This window comes from Tachyglossus aculeatus, chromosome X1 (genome assembly GCF_015852505.1).
Source record: "Tachyglossus aculeatus isolate mTacAcu1 chromosome X1, mTacAcu1.pri, whole genome shotgun sequence".
Taxonomy (NCBI): domain Eukaryota; kingdom Metazoa; phylum Chordata; class Mammalia; order Monotremata; family Tachyglossidae; genus Tachyglossus; species Tachyglossus aculeatus.
Genome location: NC_052101.1, coordinates 124,007,204 through 124,030,827, shown reverse-complemented (window position 1 = coordinate 124,030,827; position 23,624 = coordinate 124,007,204). Strand labels below are relative to the sequence as shown.

The 23,624-nt window shown below is 55.8% G+C and overlaps 1 protein-coding gene across 1 annotated transcript in view; it reads right to left on the bottom strand.

Annotated features, from left to right (window-relative positions):
- The window catches only part of HCN2 (hyperpolarization activated cyclic nucleotide gated potassium and sodium channel 2), a 55,079-nt gene that overhangs the window by 2,246 nt on the left and 29,209 nt on the right, over positions 1–23,624 (bottom strand). Inside the window, exons 11-16 of the mRNA XM_038771813.1 lie at positions 10,601–11,024; positions 6,283–6,444; positions 4,003–4,221; positions 1,381–1,527; positions 628–868; positions 135–299 (exon numbers count right to left, since the gene is read on the bottom strand). Of these exons, the coding sequence (XP_038627741.1) occupies positions 135–299; positions 628–868; positions 1,381–1,527; positions 4,003–4,221; positions 6,283–6,444; positions 10,601–11,024 (1,358 nt within the window). The remainder of the gene's footprint in view (positions 1–134; positions 300–627; positions 869–1,380; positions 1,528–4,002; positions 4,222–6,282; positions 6,445–10,600; positions 11,025–23,624) is intronic.

Genomic DNA, 23,624 nt, shown 5'->3' with positions numbered 1-23,624 from the left:
ATTCAAACCCCTGATCCTGGTCTTCCCACTCCTCTCAGCTTTCCACCCCACCGAGTTTCCTTGTGCTCCAACCCTCAGGGGCCCCCGGATCCCCCTCCCCGACACCCAGCCAGCCTCCTCTCCCCTTTTCGCACCTATGCGGTCCAGCCGGTCGATGGCAACGGTTTCAAAGGCGCGGCGCATCATGGGATACTCCTCCAGCACCTCGTTGAAGTTGTCCACGCTCAGCGAGTACAGACGGCAATAGGTGTCGGCCCGCACGCTGGCCGTGCGCCGGCCCCGGGTCAGCAGGCAGATTTCTGGGAGAGCCCAGCACCCATCAATGCCCAGGCAACACAACCTTTCCCTCCGCCCCGCTCCCTCCCTCAGGTCACCAACCGGGACTGGAGGAGAGATCTACCCAAGGGTGGAAACGGGAGGTGGGAGGGGGGACCATCGGGAGAAGATTTTTTCCAGTGGAGATCATCTCCATTTCCATCACCAGATCTCCCAGGGCCTCAGCCCCAGGGCCTTATTGTGGAGGAGCAAGAGGGAGTCAGAATTTCAGCTCCCTCCAGCCAGGAATGCCCCCACCCCTGCCTCTTGTCCTCCTTCCTCTGGCTCTCTATCCCCGCCCCAGCCACTCACCGCCAAAGTAGGAGCCGTCGGAGAGTTTCATCTCCTTGTTGCCCTTGGTGAGGACACTGACCACCCCGTGCTGGATGAAGTACATCTTCTTGCCGATTGTGCCTTCCCGGATGATATAATCCCCTGGCTGGAAGACCTCGAACTTGAGTTTAGTGAGCATGGCCGTGACGAAATTGGGGTCGGCGTTGGCGAAGAGGGGCATGGAGGCTACCAGCTTCCGGCAGTTGAAGTTCACAATCTCCTACAGGATAGGGGTGGAGAGGGACCAGGGAAGAGTGAGGCAGGGAGGGGGCAGGGGGAGTGAGCAAGGTCTATTTCTGGATCACCCAGCAGGGCCCGGCTTCTAGCACTTGCTCATTATGGGCCGGGAACACGATAATTCTGTGGTAGCGTACTTTCCCAAGCGCTTAGTACAGCGCTCTGCACATAATAAGCGAGTAATAAATACCGTTGTGACTGATGGTTTGATTTGGCGGCCCCGAGGCCAGAAAATACTGCCACCTACCACCGCCTTGATGGTGCACCCTGAGGCAGATGCCACTTTTACCACCCGAAGCCGGTCCCGTTTCTCAGCAACTCACCGCCCTCCCCCGCCCAAAAGCCCAGACCAGATTGAGAACCCCTCTACCCACCCACCCCGACCCCGCCGCCGGGAGCTCCGGGCCTGGAGCGCGGGTCACCCGAGAAATCAGTCTGGGCCTTCAAGCCTCAGGAAGCCTCCAGAGCAGGAAAGGGAGCCGGAAGCCTTCTCACCTCCCGAAGGGGCCCATTGAGCTCCCCGAGGATACTCTCCTCGTCGAACATCTTGCCCTGGTAACGGTGCTCGTAGTAGTCATGGATCTTCTGGCGGAAATCGGCTGGCAGTTTGTGGAAGGACATGTACTGCTCCACCTGCTTGTACTGTGGGCCGAGGACATTGGAGTGAGGGACCCCGCCAGACGCCTCTAGGCCTCCAGGCCCTGCCACGTCCCGAGCTCCTCAGCACCCCATTCCTCCCCCAACACCCACACACCCTAGTCCCTGCACCCTATCATTTGGAGAATGAAGACCGGGGAGAAACCTAGAGCCCTGCCTCTCTCCATCAGTCTCCACCTCCACCCCGTCCTTGCGTGGTTGGAGGAGGGTTGAAGAGGCCAGACCCACCGGGTCTGTGCCTCAGAGACCCCACGGAGGCGACCCCTGGGCCTCGCGGACTGACTTGCCTTTGACCCAGAACCCCCAAAGAACGTCCTGGATTCAGCCCACAGGTCCCTCTAGGAAATAATCGGCCGGAGGATGAAAGAACCGTCCATCAGCCAGAGCCAGTTCCAGGGGCTTGGGATCTTCACCCAAGGAGCAGGCGAGAAAGGGGTCAGTGGGAACCGGAAACAGCCAGGACACTCTCCCTGCCAGTGACTGGGAAGTGCCGGGAGACGCCTGGAGCCAACTTCACCCCCAGACCCCGGCACCAGCTGTAGCTGTCCTCACCCTGCCCAGCTGCTGCCCTGAGGTCACCCGGAACTCGTGACAGCCGGGCGGATGGTGCCGCCAGCTAATTGTTTGGGTGCCGGGGCCGCGTGGCTTCCTGCTGGGAGGAGCCAGCGGAAGGAGGCTGGGCAGAGATCCGAGTGGCAAGTGGGGGCTATTGAGGTACCAAAGTCGGGGTGCTGGGGAGCGTGAAGGTAGTTCAGTCCGCAGCCTCTGCCAGATGGCACCCCTTGGCACCATGAGAGGAAGGTCATAGGACAATGGCACCCAACACCCACCCCCTTGCCCCCAGCCCCTACTGGGGCCCCGGAATCTCAGCGTGCCCCTGGCAGAGAGAGCCCCTGTGCTCCATGGTGCTGAGCACTACTGCTTAGTACAGTGCTCTGCACACAGTAAGCGCTCAATAAATACGATTGAATGAATGAATGAATACTGGGGGCCCGGGAGGGGCGGGGGGCTCTGTCTGCGGCTCTGAAAACCAGTCCCGGGCATTCCACTCTCCCCACCCCCGTCTCCCTCCCCGCCTCCTCTCTAGGGTCCCCGACTCGCTGCAACCCCTGAAATCAAGCTAGAGAGGGGACAGGAGAGAACTTGGGGGTGGGGTGGGGTGGAGAGAAAATAATAACAATAATAATAATAATAATAATAATAATAATAATAATAATAATGGTATTTGTTAAGCACTTACTATTCCCGGGCCTGCCCCTCCGCCAAGCTAGCTCTCTTCCTCCCTTCAAGGCCCTGCTGAGAGCTCACCTCCTCCAGGAGGCCTTCCCAGACTGAGCCCCTTCCTTCCTCTCCCCCCTCGTCCCCCTCTCCATCCCATCTTACCTCCTTCCCTTCCCCACAGCACCTGTATATATGTATATATGGTTGTACATATTTATTACTCTATTTATTTATTTATTTATTTATTTATTTATTTTACTTGTACATTTCTATCCTATTTATTTTATTTTGTTGGTATGTTTGGTTCTGTTCTCTGTCTCCCCCCTTTTAGACTGTGAGCCCACTGTTGGGTAGGGACTGTCTCTATGTGTTGCCAATTTGTACTTCCCAAGCGCTTAGTACAGTGCTCTGCACATAGTAAGCGCTCAATAAATACGATTGATTGATTGATTGATTGATTGATTGATTACTATGTGCAAAGCACGGTTCTAAGCGCTGGAGAGGTTACAAAGTGATCAGGTTGTCCCACGTGGGGCTCACAGTCTTTATCTCCATTTTACAGATGAGGCCCAGAGCAGTGAAGTGACTTGCCCAAAGTCACCCAGCTGACAATTGGCAGAGCCGGGATTTGAACCCATGACCTCTGACTCCAAAGCCCGGGCTCTTTCGGTTTCTCTGGAATAGGGGGACTCGGATGACAGGTGTCTCCCAAACCCTCTGATGAACAGGATGGGATGCTGGCAAGGATCCAAGAAGCAAGTGCCAGACGGTAGCCCCTTGTCACCTCTCCTGCTTCCGATCCCCGCCTAGCCTCCCCCACTGGGAGAGAGGACCCGGAGTGTCCTGAGTGGCCACGGCCTCTTCTCCATGAGTCGCAGAACAGGTGGCCCCTCAATCAATCAATCAATCAATCGTATTGATTGAGCGCTTACTGTGTGCAGAGCACTGTACTAAGCACTTGGGAAGTACAAGGTGGCAACATATAGAGACAGTCCCTATCCAACAGTGGGCTCCCATCCCGACTCCCACTCACATATTCCCTTGGCCTGTGACCTTTGTTCCCCCTTGACTTTTAGGACGCCCGACCTCAAGAAGGAAGATAACTTTTGGCTGCCAGCGCACCACGGGGTTGAGTCCCCGGTACGGATTTGAGGTACCCCACCCCTGAAGCCTTCACGGGAACCTCCTCCCTCCCAGAGGCGGCCGCCCCCTCCCCAGAGAGACCCCGGGCCTCCCTACCTTCTCCTGATACTGGCGCCTGGAGGAGTCGAGAGACTGGATGAGGGCCGTGGCGTGGCCGATGAACATGGCGTAGCACGTGGCACCCACAATCATGCTGAGCATGGTGAGCCAGATGTCCGTCATACTTTCGGGGGCCTGGCGCCCGTAGCCGATGCACAGCATGTGGCTCATGGCCTTGAAGAGGGCGAAGGAGTACAGCTCGCTCCATGAGTTATTCTGCAACAGCAGCGGGGGGCGGGGGGGGACGGGGTGTTAGGAGACGCCGGCGGGGGAGAGTGGGGGGTCCGGGGCTAGAGGCAGCGTTTCCCCGGACTCCCGGGGCAGCAGTGTGGGAAGGGACTATGGAGGAGAGAGAGAGCGAGAGAGAGCCCAGTCCCCTGGCTCCCCCTCTTCCTCCTCCCCCCTCCCCGCCCCCTCCCCCAACAGGCCGCTGTGGTGCTTGACTTGATCAGAAATGACCAGCGGGACGATGTTCCTTTCCAGAAGGAACCCGACCTCCCTGGGGTCTTCAGGGGGCAGAGGTCTGCCTGGGTCCGTGCAGACGCCCCGGGTCTATTGCCCACCGACCAGTCTCTGGCTGGTCTCCTTCCAACCCCCAAGGGTTCAGGTGGGACTGAGCCAACCTGAAACCCCAGGGAGGGATTTCCAAACTCACCGTTTCCATCTCCCTGGGACACAATCAAGCCGTAGCCAGGCAGCTCCCTCGCGGGCCCAACCCCTGGCCCGCTGTGCCCACAGCCTGAGATAGGAGCGGGGGCTGAAGACCGCTTGGGGGTAGCCCCCGCTCTGGCCCTGGGGACTAGGGAGATTTCCGAGGGGGACAACGGGATCAGAAGAGGCAGGAGACCCTGGCCGGGCTAGGTGGTTTCCTGGGTTTTCCCAGAGGCCTCTAACCAATCCCTTCCCCAACCAGATCCCCTCCTCTCCCTCTCTCCTTCCCTCCCTTCCTTCCTTCTTCCCTCCCTGCCTTCCTTCTTCCCTCCCTTCTGTCCTCTGAGCACAGCACGTGGTTCTCTAGGAAGAACCCCAAGAAAGACATCCTGGGAAACTGAAGTCTCAGGTTTGGGGCAGGAAAGGCTGTCTGGGGCGTGGGGAAGGGGAAAGGTGGGGTTGGAGGTGGGGGGGAAAAGACTGCAGCCCGGCAGATGGGCGGGGTGGGGGGGGGGAGCTGGAAGCCTATGGGATGGAGGAAAAGGAGGCAAGCAGATGCAGAGACACAGACAGACAGATAGGCAGGCAGGCAGAGATGGCAGAGACCCAGAGAGACAGAAACAGGTGGAGAACAAAACAGGTCTGGGGGAAGAAGAGATGTAGTGAGACAGAGAGTGAGTCCCAAGCTGGCTCCCTCCTCCCCTCCCACCCTGGGGTGGGGCTGGGGACCTCAGCTGACCCTTTCTTCTCTGTCGGAGATGGGGACTGAGGGGGTTGGGGAGTCCATTCAGGAAAACTTGCCGTGGTGTGGGGCATTGTCTCGGCCGGCCAGGCTGGGCCCCGGGAAACAATCGGCCTCTCATGGCAGCTGCAGCTGTTCCTGGCGCAGGGTCAGGGGTGCCTCAGAGCCCGGCCCATCACTGTCTTTGAACAGGCAGGCGGCCCAGCCCCACCACGAAGGGTTAACGGGAGGGGGCGGAGGGGGGGGCGGGCTAGGCCCAGGGGCCAGCACCGCCCTCCTCACTCCCGGCTGGCATCGTCCAAGTCCAAAGACAGGCCCAAGGGGTGGGGGTGGGGGTGGGAATCGGTGAGCACCATTTCCTGGGCAGAGATCTTCCTGGTACCTAGGCCCACGCATGGGCAGACTGTCACGCCAGGGGAGACATACAGACCATTCGGGTGCCATCTGGGGCTCAGAAAGAGCAGAACTGTAATTTGCTTTCCCTCCCCTGACCACCCCCCCACGCCCCACCATGTCCCGAGCCTCGCGTCCCCTCGCTTAATTTCAAAGCCTTTCCCACCCAGACCATAGCTCCTTCACCCCGCCCAGACATCTAAACCCACGGAGATCACCACCGCTGCCACACCCTCGGCGTGGCCCGGCTCCTGCCCAGATGGGGGCCCTTGGGCCTGGGGGGGCGGGGGTCATCCTAAAGAGGGCAAGAGGAATTGTGCCAAATCCCATACTCATCAGTGGGTCGCTGAGGGGGGGGTGGGGGGGAACCCTGGTGAAGCCGGGATGTCCTATGGAAGGGGAAGGGGCGGACACGGAGACCCAGGGAAAGGGGCAGACCAGGTAGCGGGGAGCAGAGATGGCTGGGAAGGGGGTGCTCTCTGGGGACTCACCACCATGCCATTGATGGAGACCCAGCAGTTTTTGGGGAAGTCCTGCAGCATGGGCACCAGGAACTGGAGGCAGCCATCCCAGTGACACAGCAGCAGCATCATGCTGATGAGATTGAAGATACGCATGACGGCACTGGCCAGGTCATAGGTCATGTGAAAGATCTATGAGAGAGAGAGGGAGAGAGAGAGAAAGGGAGGGACAGGGAGTGAGAGATGATTCGAGGGAGACACAGAAAAAGCAAGGGAGAGACACACAGAAAGTGAGCGATGGAGCAAGAGAGAGACACACACAGATAACGAGATGCAGAGAGAGCAAGAAAGACAGAAAGAAAAAGGAAGGGAGACAAGCAGAGAGAAAGACAGAGAGAGAGGAGAAACCCTGTGGAATCTTCTCTTCTTCTCCCCTCTCCTCGGAGAAGAGTTGAAGGTTTGTCCCTGAAGTGGGTGAGTGGGTGAGGTCTCAGGGAGGGATTGGGAATTGGAGACCAGTCCTTGGAGCCTACTGGGGAGATAGGGGAGGAAGCTCAGCCTCTTGTCCTCTGGCCGGCAGAGAAGCAGTGTGGCCTAGTGGAATGGAGCACAGGTTTGGGAGTCAGGAGACCTGGGTTCTCATCCTGGCTCACCAGTTACCCACTGGGAGACCTCGGGCAAGTCAATTCACTTCTTTGGGTCTCAGTTTTCTTCATCTGTAAAATGGGCACATGAAATACCTGTTCTCCATCCTCCTTAGACTGTGAGCCCCATGTGGCACAGGGACTGTGCCCCTCTGTTACCCTGTGTCTACCCCAGTGCTCGGCACATAATGAGCACTTAGCAAATAGCACAATGATTACTGTTATTATTTCCCCCTCCCCTCCTCTTCTGGAGAGAAGCAGTATGGAGAAGTAACGTGGCTCAGTGGAAAGAGCACGGGCTTTGGAGTCAGAGATCATGGGTTCAAATCCCGGCTCCGCCAACTGTCAGCTGTGTGACTTTGAGCAAGTCACTTCACTTTTCTGGGCCTCAGTTACCTCATCTGTGAAATGGGGATTAAAACTGTGAGCTCCCTGTGGGACAACTTGATCACCTTGTAACCTCCCCCAGTGCTTAGAACGGTGCTTTGCACATAGTAAGCACTTAACAAATGCCATCATCATCATCTTCTCCTTCACACTGGAGGCCAGACGCCACCACCACTCCCTCCCCGCCACCCTAGCCCCACTACCAGCACCCGAGATAGGCAATTGGGATGTGTACTCTCAGCCCCCAGGACCCCTTCCCTCTTCCCCCTGCCAAGCCCTGGGCACTGCCAGGGAGCTAGCCCAGCAAGGGTCCTTCCCCTTCACCCCATCCCTAGACCCAACCAACCACAGGACAGTCAAGAAGCATCGATGGCCACTTAGGTGGGTGGTCCTCTTTGTGTGTGTCCTGAAGGTGGACCACGGGCACTGCTTTTCCTGGGTCACACTAATGGTCCATCCAGTCCAGGATCCTGTGTCCATGGCAACAGGATGTATGGAGGGGCCACGGCCCGGTTGCCCTCCTAGATACCCAGCTTCAAGGCTAGTCCAGGATGGACCATTCAACATCCTAGACTCTTCCCTCTACATCCCTGATCTTCCCTCTTGCAACCCAGCATGGATGGCTCGTCTGTGAATCTATTCTCGCTCAAAGCCATGCCTACCCTGAACCCAGCTCAGTGTGGGTCTGAAGGTGCCAGGGGAAAGGATGAAGGGGGCCAGGAGGCAATCCAATCCTGGGATTAGCAGCTCCAGGTAAAGGGCCAACGTGCTGGGGATGGGGAGTGTGGGGGCTCGGCTGGGGTGGTGGGGAGAGGAGCAAGGGATGGGGGCAGGCGGTAAGGAGCTGGCTGGCCCTGCTGATCCAGGAGAATCCAGGAAGGCTGCAGGGCTCAGCCAGACCACGGGAAGATGGACACCAGAGTCTGCCGCTGAGGGTCTTCCTCACTCCGAGGCAGGGAGATGAGTCAGTGTCTTAGCTCCACGGAGGGCAGATAAAGAGGACATGGGTATGACAGAGCAGCGGGAAGGACTCAGGTTAGACCTGAGAAAGAACTAAAGATGGTCTTTCAAGGTCTCATTTAACCCCCGGGTAGAGATGTTTCATTTCCCCTGAGCCCTAGCTGGTGCCAGTTGGCAAGGCCTCTGGCGGCTCCTTCCCATTGCTTCTCCCAGGACCCCATCAGAGAGAAGAGAGGCTGGGCATGGTCGGGAGGGGTGGGCCATTCCTTCATCCCCGAGGAACTGCTCTCTGGGCTAATCCCCAGCAGTGGGATAGATCAAGGTGATCCCCACGGAAGAGGTCCGGGAATGATGATGACGATGATAGTATTTGTTAAGCGCTGACTATAAGCCAAGCATTATGCTAAGCGCTGGGGTAGATATAATAGAAACATTTCAGACACAGTTCCTGTCCCAAATGGGTCTCAGTCTGATGTGGAAAGGAGAACAGAGATTGAATCCCCATTTTACAGATGAAGAAACTGAGGCCCCGAGAAATGAAATTACTTGCCCAAGGACACAGAACAGGCAACTGGCAAGCCTCAGACTAGAACACACATCCTCTGACTCCTGGTCCTGTGCTTTATCCACAGAGAGGCAGAGGGTGGGAAAAATCTTATCTCCCATCATAGGGCAGGACTCAAACTGAGGTTGACCCTGAGCTCATCTGGTCCCACCATCCCTCCTTTCCTCTTCCCCAACACCCCATCCCAGGAAGCCAACCCGGAAGGGCAAAGGGGTTGTCCTGGAACCTGAGAAGAGAAGGTGCCTGTGGGTTTTTTCTTGGCATGGCCATTCCCCGGTCTCTCCCTTGGCTGGCTGAGGAGGAGGCCAGGGAAGGCCATGGGCTTCTCACTGTTTAGGGAGCCAGAGCGGATGGGAGGTTGGAGGGCCCGAGCAGAGGCATGGAGCTGTTTCTGAGGAGAGACTTGGAGGACGGTGACGTATAAATACGATTGAATGAATGGATGAATGGATGACAGGGGAAGGGTGTAGCCTGGGTTAGACAGAAGGCGGAGAGCTGAGCCAGAAGGGAGGCCCAAGACTAACTCTTTATTTATTTATAAATTTTATTTATTTATTTTACTTGTACATATCTATTCTATTTATTTTATTTTGTTAATATGTTTGGTTTTGTTCTCTGTCTCCCCCTTCTAGACTGTGAGCCCACTGTTGGGTAGGGACCGTCTCTATATGTTGCCAACTTGTACTTCCCAAGTGCTTAGTACAGTGCTCTGCACACAGTAAGCGCTCAATAAATACGATTGATTGATTGATTGATTGACTCTGCTCCTCTAATGCTGCCTTGGCTACTTCTTCATCCTGCCAGCCGCTCAAAACCAGCCCTTCCCCTCCCCCAGCCCCAAGGGCTCAGTCCCTCCAACTTTGCTCCCCTTGGGGCTTCTCCTCCTTTCCTGCCCCTTGCCTTGAAGGGGAGGTAGAACCAGCATGGAGTCCTGCCTATCTCTGGCCCAATCAACCAGTAATGTTCATCGAACACTTACTTGTGTGTGCAGAACACTGTACTGGGCACTTAGGGGAGTCCAATAGCATTAGGAGACATGATCCCTTCTCTCAAGGAGCTTACAATCGAGCAGGTGCTAGTGAGTGAGTGGTTGCCAGATCTCCCCCGCCCCTTTCTTCTTATCAATTATGTCTCTCTCCTTGCAATCCCCACTAAAAACACACCCTCTCCAAGAAGCCTGATCAGATTAAGTAGCCCCATCTGTGCCTGTCACTGCGGTAACTCCACCTCCCACCTACTACTTCTATACCCCTCCATCAATTATGTGTTACCGATGTGTTTCTGTTCTTTGCGCATTGTCTGCTGGTGTGTGGGTGTGTCTCCCCGTCTCTTCCATCAGATTGTCAGCCCCTCAAGGGCAGGGACCTTATCGTCTCTCCCCCCTACCCCAGTCTAGAACTCTGCCATACCATTTCTAGGGACAGTCCTCCCATTCCAAACCTGAGGGCTCCAGCCCACCACCCAATTCCAAGTCTCTTTTCTACATCCTACATCCTCTCCCCTCAGTTCTCTCTCACACCCAATTCTAATCCCCTCTTCACCTGAGCCCTCCAGGGACTGTCCCTCAATTCCAGCCCCCCAGCTCCCTCCACTGAATGGTATTTATTGAGCCTTTACTGGGTGTAGAGCACTGTACTAAACTCTTGGGTGAATACAATAGGGTTGGTAGACACACCCCTGCCCTCTAGGAGTTTAGGGGGAACCATCCCTCAATTCCAACCCCCCCCCCCCCCACATACACACACATCCGGCCCCTTCCAGGGACCATTCCTTCCTACCTCCCACCCCTTACCTCTTCCCACTGGTGGATGTAGCGGATGAGGCGGGAGAGGCGTAGCAAGCGAAGGAGGCTGAGGATCTTGGTGAAGCGGACGATGCGGAGGGCGCGGGCTGTCTTGTAGACCTCGGAGTCTATGCCTTTCTCCACGATGAGGAAGATGTAGTCCACGGGGATGGAAGACACGAAGTCTACCACGAACCATGTCCGCAGGTACTTCTTCTTAATCTTCTCTGGGTCCAGGATGATCTCGGTGTTGTCCTCGATGACAATGCCCGTCCGGAAGTTGAGCACCAGGTCCATGAGGAAGAAGGTGTCGGACACCACGTTGAACACGATCCAGGGGGCCGTGGTCTCGTCCTTGAAGAAGGTGATGCCCACGGGGATGATGATGAGGTTTCCCACCATGAACAGGAGCATCGTGAAGTCCCAGTAGAACCTGCAGGGGGAAAAGGGGAGGGGCTCTAGACTGTAAGCTCCTTGTAGGCAGGGATCGTGTCTACCAACTCTGTTGGATGGTAATAATAATAATAGCGGCATTTGTTAAGCTTACTATGTGCAAAGCATGGTACTCTCCCAAGCGCTCAGTATGGTGCTCTGTACATAGTAAGCGCTCAATAAATGCCATTGATTTTTTGACAGGGGCGAGAGGAGGAGACGGAGGAACCACTCACACCTCTTCTCTGCTCCAGGGCTGGGCTGATGGACAACCAGTACTCCAGATCCTCCCCAATCTTGCAGGGACTCATTCAGCCTCCCTCTGACCCCACGGCCTTCAAGGACAGATGGGCAACCGTCAATGTTTCTACGCCTGGGTCTGGGAGTTAGAGGACCTGGATTCTAATCCTGCCTCTGCCACTTGTCTGCTGTGTGACCTTGGGCAAGTAGCTTTACTTCTTTGTGCATCAGTTACCTCATCTGTAAAACAGATTAAATCCTCCTCCCTCAAATTAAGACTGTGAGCCCCTTGTGGAACAGGGTCTGTGTCTGCCCTGATTATTTTGTATTTACCCCAGCACTTAGTGCCTAGAATAGAGTAAGCTCTTAACAAGTAGACCGTGAGCCCGTTGTTAGGTAGGGACCGTCTCTATATGTCACCGACTTGTACTTCCCAAGCGCTTAGTACAGAGCTCTGCACACAGTAAGCGCTCAATAAATACGATTGAATGAATGAATGAAAGTACCACATTTTAAAAAATGGAATACCCCACACCCTCCCTCGATCGTCTGTCCTGGTGTCGAATCCCCGGATCATCATGAAGTTCTGGCTTACGTTCAACCGATCCCTTTTTCCTACTGCAATGTAAGCCCGTTTCCTCTTGGTCGCTTTTTAGTGGTCTTGGAAAACAGCTGGTCACGATCCTCCTTCAAGGACTTGAAAGCCTCCTCTCTCCCCTCAGTGCCCCCCAGTCCCGCCCCCACCCCCCCCCCCAGCATTGGGCATGTCTCTGATTCCTCTGCGAGTAGCCCCACGCCTTGTTCTCTGGCCAGGAGCCATTTCGATTGCATGAACCCCTCGAAAGGGCCTGTACTGGCCAGTCAAGGGCGCGGAGGAGGGACTGCCGGACGCCGGCACACAGGTTTTGCAGCTGAACGGAGCTGGAGAAGCCCATTAGAAGGCGCAGGCGGTGGCATTTGGCTCCATCCCCAGGTTCGACGGCTCCCTACCGCATGGACCTGTCCCGCCATCGACCCCCGGCCCACGTCATCCCCCAGGCCTGGAATGCCCTCCCTCTGCCCATCCGCCAAGCTAGCTCTCTTCCTCCCTTCAAGGCCCTGCTGAGAGCTCACCTCCTCCAGGAGGCCTTCCCAGACTGAGCCCCTTCCTTCCTCTCCCCCTCGTCCCCCTCTCCATCCCCCCATCTTACCTCCTTCCCTTCCCCACAGCACCTGTATATATGTATATATGTTTGAACATATTTATTACTCTATTTATTTATTTTACTTGTACATATCTATTCTATTTATTTTATTTTGTTAGTATGTTTGGTTTTGTTCTCTGTCTCCCCCTTTTAGACTGTGAGCCACTGTTGGGTAGGGACTGTCTCTATATGTTGCCAATTTGTACTTCCCAAGTGCTTAGTACAGTGCTCTGCACATAGTAAGCGCTCAATAAATACGATTGATGATGATGATGATGATGGATGCCGACTGGAATGGATTGTCATCGAAAGAAAATGGGTGGGAGGGCTGGTGGGAGGAAGGGATTCCAGCCCACCTCTCCAATCCTTAGAACGGGGGCCTTTCAATCAATCAATCAATCAATCGTATTTATTGAGCGCTTACTGCGTGCAGAGCACTGTACTAAGCGCTTGGGACTGGAGCCCCTAGAGGGGCCGAATTCTCAGGCTTCTCTTCTTCAGGACAACTCTCTCCCCTCTCCCCGTAAGACCCACTTTTATTCCTTTCACCTTTTGGGGCTCTTCTCAGAACTGTCCCGTTTCAGCGTAGCTGAATGGAAAGAGCACAGGCTTGGAAGTCAGAGGTCATGGGTTCTAATCTTGGCTCCGCCACTTGTCTGCTGTGTGACCTTGGGCATGTTGATAGTAACAATAATGATGGCGTTTGTTAAGCGCTTACTGTATGCAAAGCACTGTTCTAAGCGCGGGGAGGATGCAAGGTGATCAGGTTGTCCCACGGGGGGGCTCACAGTCTTAATCCCCATTTTCCAGATGAGGGAACTGAGGTACAGAGAAGTTAAGTGACTTGCCCAAGGTCACACAGCTGACAATTGGCGTTTCCGGGATTGGAACCCACGACCTCTGACTCCCAAGCCCGTGCTCTTTCCAATGAGCCACGCTGCTTCTCTGTGCCTCAGTTCCCTCATCTGAAAAATGGGGAGTAAAACAGTGAGCCCCACGTGGGACAACCCGATTACCTCATATCTACCCCAGCGCTTAGAACAGTGCTTGGCACATAGTAAGTGCTTAACAAATACCATTGTTGTTATTATCCCAGCTCCACCAATTGTCAGCTGTGTGACTTTGGGCAAGTCACTTCACTTCTCTGAGCCTCAGATACCTCATCTGTAAAATGGGGGATTAAGACTGTGAGCCCCCCATGGGACAACCTGATCACCTTGTAACCTCCCCAGCGCTTAGAACAGTGCTTTGCACATAGTAAGCGCTTAATAAATGCCATTATAATTATGATTATTGTTCTCCATGCCCTCTTTAGGGTCTGGGTTCAGAAGCTCAACAAGGGCCTGGCCAGGGCAGAGTCTAGAAGCCTCCCACCCCCGGAAAGCTTTCTGGGAAATGGCTTTATACCTTCACTGTACCTCTGTTCCCCTCTGTAACTCCTTTATGGGGAAGCAGCGTGACCTACTGGAAAGAGCGTGGGCCTGAAAGTCAGAAGACCTGGGTTCTAATCCTACCTCGGCCACATATTTTTCATCGTATTTGTTAAGCGCTTACTATGTGTCAAACACTGTACTAAGCATTGAGGTAGGTACAACTTAAGATGGATGCAGTTCCTGTCCCGCATGGGGATCACAGTCTAAGTAGGAGGGAGAACAGGAAAACTGTTGCAGTGTGACCTTGGGGAAGTCACTTAACTTCTCTCTGCCTCAGTTTCCTCAACTGTAAAATGGGTATTAAATCCTCCTCCCTCCTCCTGATAAACTTGTATCTACCCCAGCATTTAGAACAGTGCTTGACACATAGTAAACTCTTAAGTACGATAAAAAAAATCCTCGCGCCCCCCCCCCCCCCCCAGGGCAGAACTCTTCACCCCTTTCTACGTTCTCCCCACAAGGTGGGACGGGGGAGTGAATTTGGTAGGTTGTCGTGACCATGCCCCTTAAAAGTGACAGACAGCTCCGAGCTCGGACTCCCTCGTGTCATCTAATGGAGCCCAAAGCACCTCCCAGACAGGATTCCCTTCCACCTTGGGGTTGAGGAGGAGTAGGGGAGATGGGGAGCCTCGTCTCCGTTTTACAGAGCGGAAGACTAAAACCTTGAACAAGGCCGGTGGGGTCGTCCACCATAAAGCCCACAGATCCCAGCTCCATCACTACCACCGGTCCTTCCTCAGGAGACCCTACTGCCTTCTCTTCTCCTGGAACATCTCCTAGATCTGAGTGGGGAGGGGACAGGCTAGGTGGGGAAGGGCACCATTCCTGAGAGAGTGACAATCCGTCCTCTCAATCCTCTGGGGCGGGGATAAACAGGGGTAGGGAGACTGGGAGTGAGAGATAGCAGGGGAGGAGAAAGCAATTCTCGGCGGGCGATGGGAGTGGGGAGCCGGTCAGAGACGGAGAGGGCAAGAAGCTTGTTGCATGCAGCAGACAGTGATTCAGGTGCATGGCAGAGAGAGGCTGCAGGGAGGAGGAGGAGGAGGAGGAGGAGGAGGAGGAGGTGGAGGAGGAGACAGCTGCACCAATCACGTACAACTGCAGCATTAACCTTTAGCAGGCGGGATGGGGGGAGGAAGGAAGAGGGGAAGGGGCGACTGGGGATCAAAATCTCCCCTGCCAACTCTTCTTCCTACCTCCTCCTGCCTCTTCCTCGCAGTTCGGAGCCGCTCACGACCTTGATTTAACCCTGCAAAGTCACGCCCCCCCACGTCCCCGTCCGTTCGTCCGTCCCTCCCACCCCATCGCCTCCTCCCCGGGCCCCAACCAAAAGAATGGAGCCTTGGGCGGAGACCCCGTGATCAGAAACCCCTGACCTGCTCTTCCGTCCCCTGACTCCCACCAAAGGTCAAAGGCCAGGATCCTGAACGAGAGGTTGATCCTGCAATGGAGGGGGTCACCCGCGTCACCGCCCCCCTCGCTGTCAGAATCTGTCCCCCCCCTCCCCTCCCGCCGCTGGAGCCGCTGCAGAGCGGGAGAGAGAGGCAATAGACTGCGGCGGGAGGGCCAGGACCCAAGGAACTCGCAATCCTCCTCCCCCTCCTCCTTTTCTCTCTCAGCGAGGACGCCTGCGAGTCTCGGGGACGTGTCTCCCCCTTCAGGGGCGAGAAGAGGTACTGGGGCAAGGAGGTGTCACTTTAAGGCACCCCAGATCCTCGAGCCCCCACCATCCAGGCCCGCTTCCCCCTGACCTTCCTCCAATGACAAGTCGGTACCTGAGACGTTGCTGTGGCAACGGTTCACGAGGGGACCAGCTGGCTTGGGCATCCCCAGGCGGGGCCCCCTTCCCTGGAGATCGCTCAGACGCCCAGAGTTGCCCCTCAGGGGCCACCCCGTCTTCCCCTTTCCTCCCCACCCTCACCCCGAGGAAGGGCAAGGAGGCCCCATTCCTCTGGGGAACCGTAGATCTGGGAGCCAGTGCTTGGGTCCTGAACCTATCGGACACAGCTGTCCCGTGGTTGGGGGCGGGGGGGGGGAAGCTCCTAGCTGGGACCTGCTCGGACTGAGGCGAGTGTCTCTGCCAATCTTAATTTCTCAACCTCCCCATGGGCATGCTCGGTGGGGCAGTCGGTTGCCCCACCCAGGCTACTGGCAGAACCAAGCTGGGAAGGGACGGGTGGGTGGGGGTGGGGAGGGATACCTGGTGTCCATTTTAGCAGCTCAGAGCACCAGATCAACATCATGGAATCAGCAGGCCAGAAGAGACCTTGAGAGGTCATCTCATCTATCCTTCTGCCTCCAGGCAAGTGGCCGTCACTCTTCAACCCTGCCACAATTCCCAACTCCCACCAGGGAAACTGAGTCACAGAAAAACAACAGGCTAGAGGTGTGGCTGATCTGAGATGCGAGCCCAGGGGTCCCCCTTCTCCAATCCAGGACTTGGTCCCCCAACCAGGAGAGGAACCGGGGATGTGGCTGGCTGACCTCCCAGAAATCCAACTGCTTAGAGTTACCCAGGTGTCCTGGAGGGAGCAGGCCCCAGCCTCTGGTGGGGGGTGAGGAGGGTGGGGTGGAGGTCCGGGGGCAGTGGGGATCTAGACACTTGACCCATTCTGCAAAACTCTCCTCTTGCCGAGGGGCCGAGGCGGGTAGAGTGGGGCCTGGCACCTCAATCGATCAATCAGTCATTCATATTTATTGAGCGCTTACTGTGTTCACAGCACTGTGCTAAGCTCTTGGGAGAATATAATAGAACCAACTGGAAAACACATTCCCTGCCCAAAGTGACCTCCAGATGCTTCTCCATCTTCCCTCCCGGGCCCGGTAATCTGAGAGCCCCTCCCTGTGCCTGACGCACTGCCCACCCACCCTCCTCTGGATGTAGCTGGCAGAGCCTCTTGGCAGAGTTGTGGGAAAGGTGGGGCCACGGTGACAACTGCCACAGGAAACCTCTGCTGGGAGGTACCGTCCCAGGGGTCCAGGAGTGGGAATGGATAAAGGATTTCCAGCAGGTACAGCCCTGCCTTCTTTCCACGCCCCCGCCAGTTGGCAGAATCCCAGCGAGGGCCCCGGCTGCACTGCTCACGGCCCCACGGTCTCGCCATCTTTGGCCAGGATTGCTCAGTGCACCAGTTATCCTGGTGTTATCACTAACTTCTCTGCCCAGTTTCAATTCGTCTGAGTCGGCGGGGAACAAGGCAGCTGGACCAGACTATAGAGACACCAGCATCTCTGGGCCTCTGGCAACCGGCAGCGGTGGTCCCTGCTGAGGGAGCGGGCCCCGGGCGCCCTTTCTCTTCCTCCTCCTCCTCCTGCACAGACAGAACATCCCGCCAGGGCTGGAAAGGAGCATAGACTTGACCCTGCTCAACTCCGTCTCTTTGTTGGTTTGTCTGTCTGTCCTCTCAGAGGCCAGAGAACCCCAGTTCCCCCATTCCCAGCCCAAGTTTCCCTCTGAGACCAGGTGGCATGGCCAATGCCTGACAGTCAGGGACGGGGTTGGCGGAAGGTGGGGTGCCTGCCAGGGAAAATCATGAGGAAGATCGTACCCAGGAATTGGCATTGGATCCCCAGGGCCAGCCAATCTGCCCTGCCCTGCCCTGTTCTACCCCTCCCTTACCCCCCACCCTTCCTCTCCCTCCTTTCCTGCCTCTCCAGCAGAGTGGAATGTGACTACGTGACAGCAACAGAAGAGAGGCAGCCCACAGAAACCATCGAGTCCTAACCTCCTAGTTATAATAATTGTGGAATTATGTTAAGTGCTTACTATTTGCCAGACACTGGGCTGAGCACTGGGGTGGATACAATACAACCAGATCACAGTCCCCATCCCATCGAGGGGATCACAGTCTACGCGGGAGGGAGAAGAGGTAGATCATCCTCATTTTGCAGATGATGAAACTGAGGTCCAGAGAAGTTAGGTGATTTGACCAAGGTCACCCAGCAAGCAAGTCCACTGGACTGTGCTGCTTCTTCAGGGAGAAATCCATTCATCCCCCTGCTTCCAAGCAGGATCACACACGAACTATCACAGGGAGTTTATCCCCGTGGAGGGACAATCATTCACTCTAGGCTACTCCTTTCCTGCCTGCCTCCATGCCTGTCTGCCTGGATAGTCTCCAAATCACCACTCCATCCCCCACCCTGGCCCTGCCCCTTCCACCCCAAGAGGCTTCCGATTGAGAAAGAGGGAAATATTTTGCTTTTCTCCCCTCCCCGCGCCAGTCTGGGGGAGGTAGGGGAGGATGGGGATCGGGTATTATTTATGGCTGGGAGTCAGCCACCTGCATTCTGGGCCTGGTTTAGCCCCTGACCAGCTGACCTGCTATGTTATCTTGGACAAGTTGGCCACCCTCTCTGGGCCTCAGGTTCCTCCTATGGAGGAGGACATCTCTGCCCCTCTTGAGGACAAATGAAATCGTTATCTGGGCTCTTGTCATCCAGGTGATGCTGAGACCAAGTCATCGCTGGCCACAGTTCCCAGCCCATGGAGAACCACACGAGTTTATAGTCCCCTAGACTGGAAGCTTCTTGTGGGCAGGGAATGTGTTCACCATCTCTGTTATAGTGTACTCTCCCAAGTGCTTAGTACAGCGCTCTGTACATAGTAAGGGCTCAATAAATACCACTGATTGATTGATTAATTGATTAGCTCTGCTGCCTCCCAAGTTTCCTCCGCGGCCATAAATGGAAATGGGATGGGCCCTCCCTCTCCGCCATTCCCGCCCAGGTCACGGGCCCTGACACCACAGTCATGGCTGCTCCAGATCACCTTTTCAGATGCCAGCTCACCGGGGCCCCTGACAGATCACCCTCCACACCCTGGAGACCAATGCAATTCCTGCTCCTCGCATCAATCAGTGGTATTTACTACTACTAATAATGATGGTGTTTGTTAAGCGCTTACTATGTACCAAGCCCCGTTCTAAGCGCTGGGGAAGATACAAGGTAATCAGGTTGTCCCACGTGGGGTGCACAGTCTTCATCCCCATTTTACAGATGAGGTAACTGAGGCCCAGAGAAGTTAAGTGACTTGCCCAAAGTCACACAGCTGACAAGTGGCGGAGCCGGGATTAGAACCCACGACCGCGTTGAGCGTTTGCTATGTGCAGAGCATTGTACTAAACGCTTGGGAGAGTACAATACAACAGAGGTGGTAGACCCATTCCCTGCTTACAGGTAGCTTACACTCTGCAGCGCTTAGAACAGTGCTTGGCACATAGTAAGCGCTTAACAAATACCATTATTATTATTATTACAGGGTGTCTGGGGTCGACTCTGAATTAGGGTCCTCCCTCTCTGGTCTTCCTCCCCCTTCCCTGCCTTTCCATTGTTGCTCCAGGCTGCCTCTTCTAGGAAGCCTTCCCTGACTCACCCCACCCACTCTCCAACCTGCCAGCATAAGAACATCCAGGATTTCATCTCCGTGGTAACAAGATGCTTGGAGGCACCATGTGATGGTTGCCCTCCTGGACATCCATCTTCAGGGCGAGGAACGGAACATCCAACACCCTTAACTTTCTCCCTAATGATCCATTATGGACTGCTTGCCCACGCATTGAGCTGAACCTCTTTTGAGCCTGCTGGCATTTCCTCTAGGAATGAATTCTGTTTGTTTCGCCCACTGGGTGAAAGAGTGTTTTCCAGATTGAAGGGTCTCGACCCTTTCACACACAGAAGCTTCTCCACCCCTCTCAGCTCATACTGGTCATGACTCTGTCTGTCTGTCTGTCTGTCTGTCTGTCTGCCTGGATGGATGGATGGATGGATGGGGACAGTTAACTGTCCTGTCTCCCCTATCCGACTGGGAGCTCCCTGAGGGGAAGGACAGATCTATTCTCTAACACACCGGGGATGGGGACGACAATGGCTCAGGGGAAAGGAAAGGACCCAGGAACCCCGCTGACCAGCCCATGCTCCAGGAGCTTCCATGGCTTGGAGAACCCTGCCTGACCTCCCCTCCTGCCCCCGACCCCAGGAATTCTGCCTTCCGTCCTCCCCCTCTCCTCCCTCCCAAAGCCTAGCTAGAATCTCCTTCCAGCCCCAGCAACAGGCAGCAATCCACCTGGCAACGCATTCCAGTCCCAAGCACCTATTTGAGGTGCAACGTGTCTGCGGAGGTTGGGCGGGGGGGGGGGGGGGGGGGGGGGGAGGCGGTTGCTCAGGCCCAGAACGCTGGGGATTTTGCCCCTGGGCCAGGACTGAGGAGGCTTTGATAGCTGTGGGTGCCGTGATCAGCAGGATCCGGAAATCAAAGGCAGGCCCGAGCCTTTTACAGGGATCATCTGGAGACTGGCAGCAGGCAGCAGGCTGAGGCCAGGGCTGAGGCCAGGGGCGTGGCTCATGGAAAGGGATGGCTGCTACCCCCTGGGACCTCGTCAGCGGTTCCCTTCCTCGTTCCTCTCTCCCCTCTCTCCAGCCCGCCCCTCACCCCCAAACCCGAGGCAAGAGCCTCCTCGGCACCTCAGCCCCACCTACCACGAACCAACACAGGAGGAAGGAGGAAGCCGAGAAGGGGCTGGGGAGCGCTCTCGCTGTGGTTCTGCCAACGGCTGTGTGCCCTTGGGAAAACCACTTAACCTCTCAGAACCTCGGCTTCTCCAGCTGTAAAACGGGGAGACCGATCTCTCCCTCTAGCTACTTTCCAGGGATGTTTCGTGGCGAGAGAGCTTTGAGAGAAAAATCTCTCTGGTTCCATCCCTCCTGCAATCATCTCTTTCCCTGTTCACCCTGAACAGAAGGGGAGGGGAATTAAATCCCTAATACCTGTTGTCCAACCCGGTTTATCAGGACGAAGCCAGCGTGATTCATTCCCCCCGGATTTGCTCTAAGACCTCTGATTCGACCCCTGATCTCCTGAGCGCCGAACCATCTGGGGGGGATTAGCTGGCCAAGATCAGCCCAGCCGAGCCCATGCTCAAAATGCAATGCATTCAGAAGCAGTGGGGCCGTGTCCTCCCACGTCTCCCCCCAGTTCCCCTCCTGCTCTCCACCACCTAAAAGTAGAACAAGAGGAAATGGAGGTAAATTGCAGCCACCAGGATCTAGGTTAAACAGTCAGAAGACTTTCTGGCCCAGGGATCTTTTTTGAGACAAGTTAGGGGGCTTGCTCTTGCCTAGCTGGTTGGCTGAAGGGAGGTCCTAGGTGGAGACGGGGGGATTGGATGGGATGACCTATCAAGAACCTTGCTAACCCAGAGAGCCAACGACCACTTAGGACATACCTGTCAGGGATACCATCCTCTGAGCTGTGTAGAGGTAACTAAGGCCCGAAGCCAGGTGTTAAGGAGAGATCAGCATCCCATCCATCCCCCTGTCTCCATGCAGGCCTGCCCTTCACCCAGCCAGCAGAGCCACCTACCTACTTCTGAGAAAGCTCTACCCCAGAAGCCCATTTCGGCAGGTGGCATTTGGGGGGGGGGGGTTCAAGATTCAATTTGCAGCAGGCAGGGCTGGTCCTCTTCCAGTGCCCTGAGGACTCATCTCTTTCCGCCCCCTCTAAGACAGTGGAGGTCAGAGCCTCCCCCGCCCCGTCCCAGATTGGGGGGGGGGGGGGTGGAAAGCAGAGGGCACAACTGAGCTCACATAGGCAGGCCAGAGGTCATGGAGCCATGGGGGGCTCGGCGAGCCCCAGGTGAGGCCTGCTGTGGGATCTGGGGCAAGTCCCTTAACCTCTCTGGGCCTCAGTTTCCTCATCTGTAAAATCGGGATCGGATAACCTGCTCTCCCTCCATCTTCGACTCTGAACCCCAGGAGAAACAGGGGCTGCGTCCCATCCGACTACCTTCATCAGTCTACTACTTTACAGTCTACTACCCATGTAGACTGTCAGCTTTGCCTGTAGGCCATAAGCTTCTCATGGACAGGGATCACATCTACCAACTCTGTGGTACTGGATTCTCCCAACGGCTTAGTCCAGTTCCCTGCACAGAGTAAACGCTCAACACCATTGATTGATGGATTCATCCACCCCAGTGCTTAGCACACAGTGCTTGGCCCATCGTGGATGCTTTTTAAATATGTTATTATTAGATGATTGGAGGGCCGGGCCAGTTCGAGGGATGTCTGCTGGCTAACGAAAGCCGGCATCACAGAGGCCGGTTGGTTCAGAAGGCACCAAAGGGCCGGCGTCTTCAGCCCAAGCTCGTCCCCATCTGGACAGCAGCCGTCTAGGCACAGCCCTCTAGGATGCTGCAGAAATAGCCCTCGCCCTTAGAGGACCTATATGGGACAGAGCGGGTAGGGTGCAGATGGAGCCAGGCATCTTGCTGAGTTGCCCCCTTGAGACCGAGATTCCGGGTGAGCCACCCTGGAGGGAAAGAGAGTGAGAAATGGGAGGGGAGAGGGGCCTAGGGTGGACAAGCAACAGGAGGGGCCGTGATGCTGGCCGGCCAATTGCCAGAGTTTTACATGAAGGTGAACGCTGGGTGACCTTGGCAATGCTTTGATAAACGGCATTGCCACTTGAAATTCTATTATTACTAATTGTGTTTAATAATGCCGTTACCACAGTCTGCTGGGTGGACCGATCTGCCCTCTCATCAAGTAGTGCAAGAAGAGAGAACACTAGTGGAGAAGGGCAGGGTGAGGCCGGGCCCTGTCCGTGGGGTCCGGAGTTTCAGCCCAATTCCCATCCAGAACCTTTTCCTCTCTGTTTCCCCCTGCCCCCTGGCTCGGCCTGACATAATCTCCTTGCTCATGCCTCCCTGCCCTCCCCTCCCACGCCAGCCGGTAAGTAGCAGAGACCGGGCTCTCCATTTTACCGAGGGAATAAATGAGGCCCAGGGAGATGCAACAACTTGCCCAAGGTCACCCGACACGTCAGGGAGAACAGGCTTGAATACGAAGCCAGACGCTTTGCTGCCGATCGAGGCCTCGGCTCTCCTTTCTCCCTCACTCCTTCCACCCCCCCCCCCCCAGTGAAGAGAGAAAGGTCAGGCCCGGAGAATTGAGAGAGAAGGGTTAGAAGTGCTGACTCGGGAGCAGAAGCAGCTTTGCAAGGGTCAACAGTCTCGGTGTGATTAGAGGCTTCAGGACAACAGAGCCAGTTTTCCTCTCGTCTCACATGACAGGTTAAAAACAACCCCATTCATGTAAAGGAAGGATGTGCGCCAGCCCTGGGTAGGAAGGCTGGGACAACTGGGGGCCCTGAAGGACACTGAGCATAGGGGGGAGGGACCCATCCTGCGGAGGAGAGTCCAGCCTGGACATACAGATTCGCCAAAGCCCCCTCCCCTCGAGGCCCAGCCCGCTTTAACCTACAAACCCATCCAACGAGGAGATGGGTCTGTGACTGTCTGTGCCCCGCCCACGCGACGGATGGTGATGGGAGCTGGAGAGATGGCTGGGGAGAAGCAGAGAGCTGTCCGTTTGTAGGAGGGGAAACTGAGGACCAAAGAGATCTCGACCAATATGCCACTGCCTGCCGAGGAGGAGCCTGGATTAGATCTCAAGGATCCTTGTCTCTCAACCCTGTGCCGTGCCCTCTCTTCCAGACCTTGCTGTCTCTTGTGGAGACCCTTCTAGAGGACACTTGACTGGGAACCAGTTGGTAGTGAAATGTTCGCCTCCCCCCACCCCCTCAACACACACACACACACACACACACACACACACACACACACACACACACACACACACACACGAGGCAGACTCTCATTCAGCTTCTCCTCCGGCATGCGGCAGATAGAAACCTCGCCATCTCACTCTGAGGGGCTCAAAGCAATCTCTATACCTCCTCTCCTT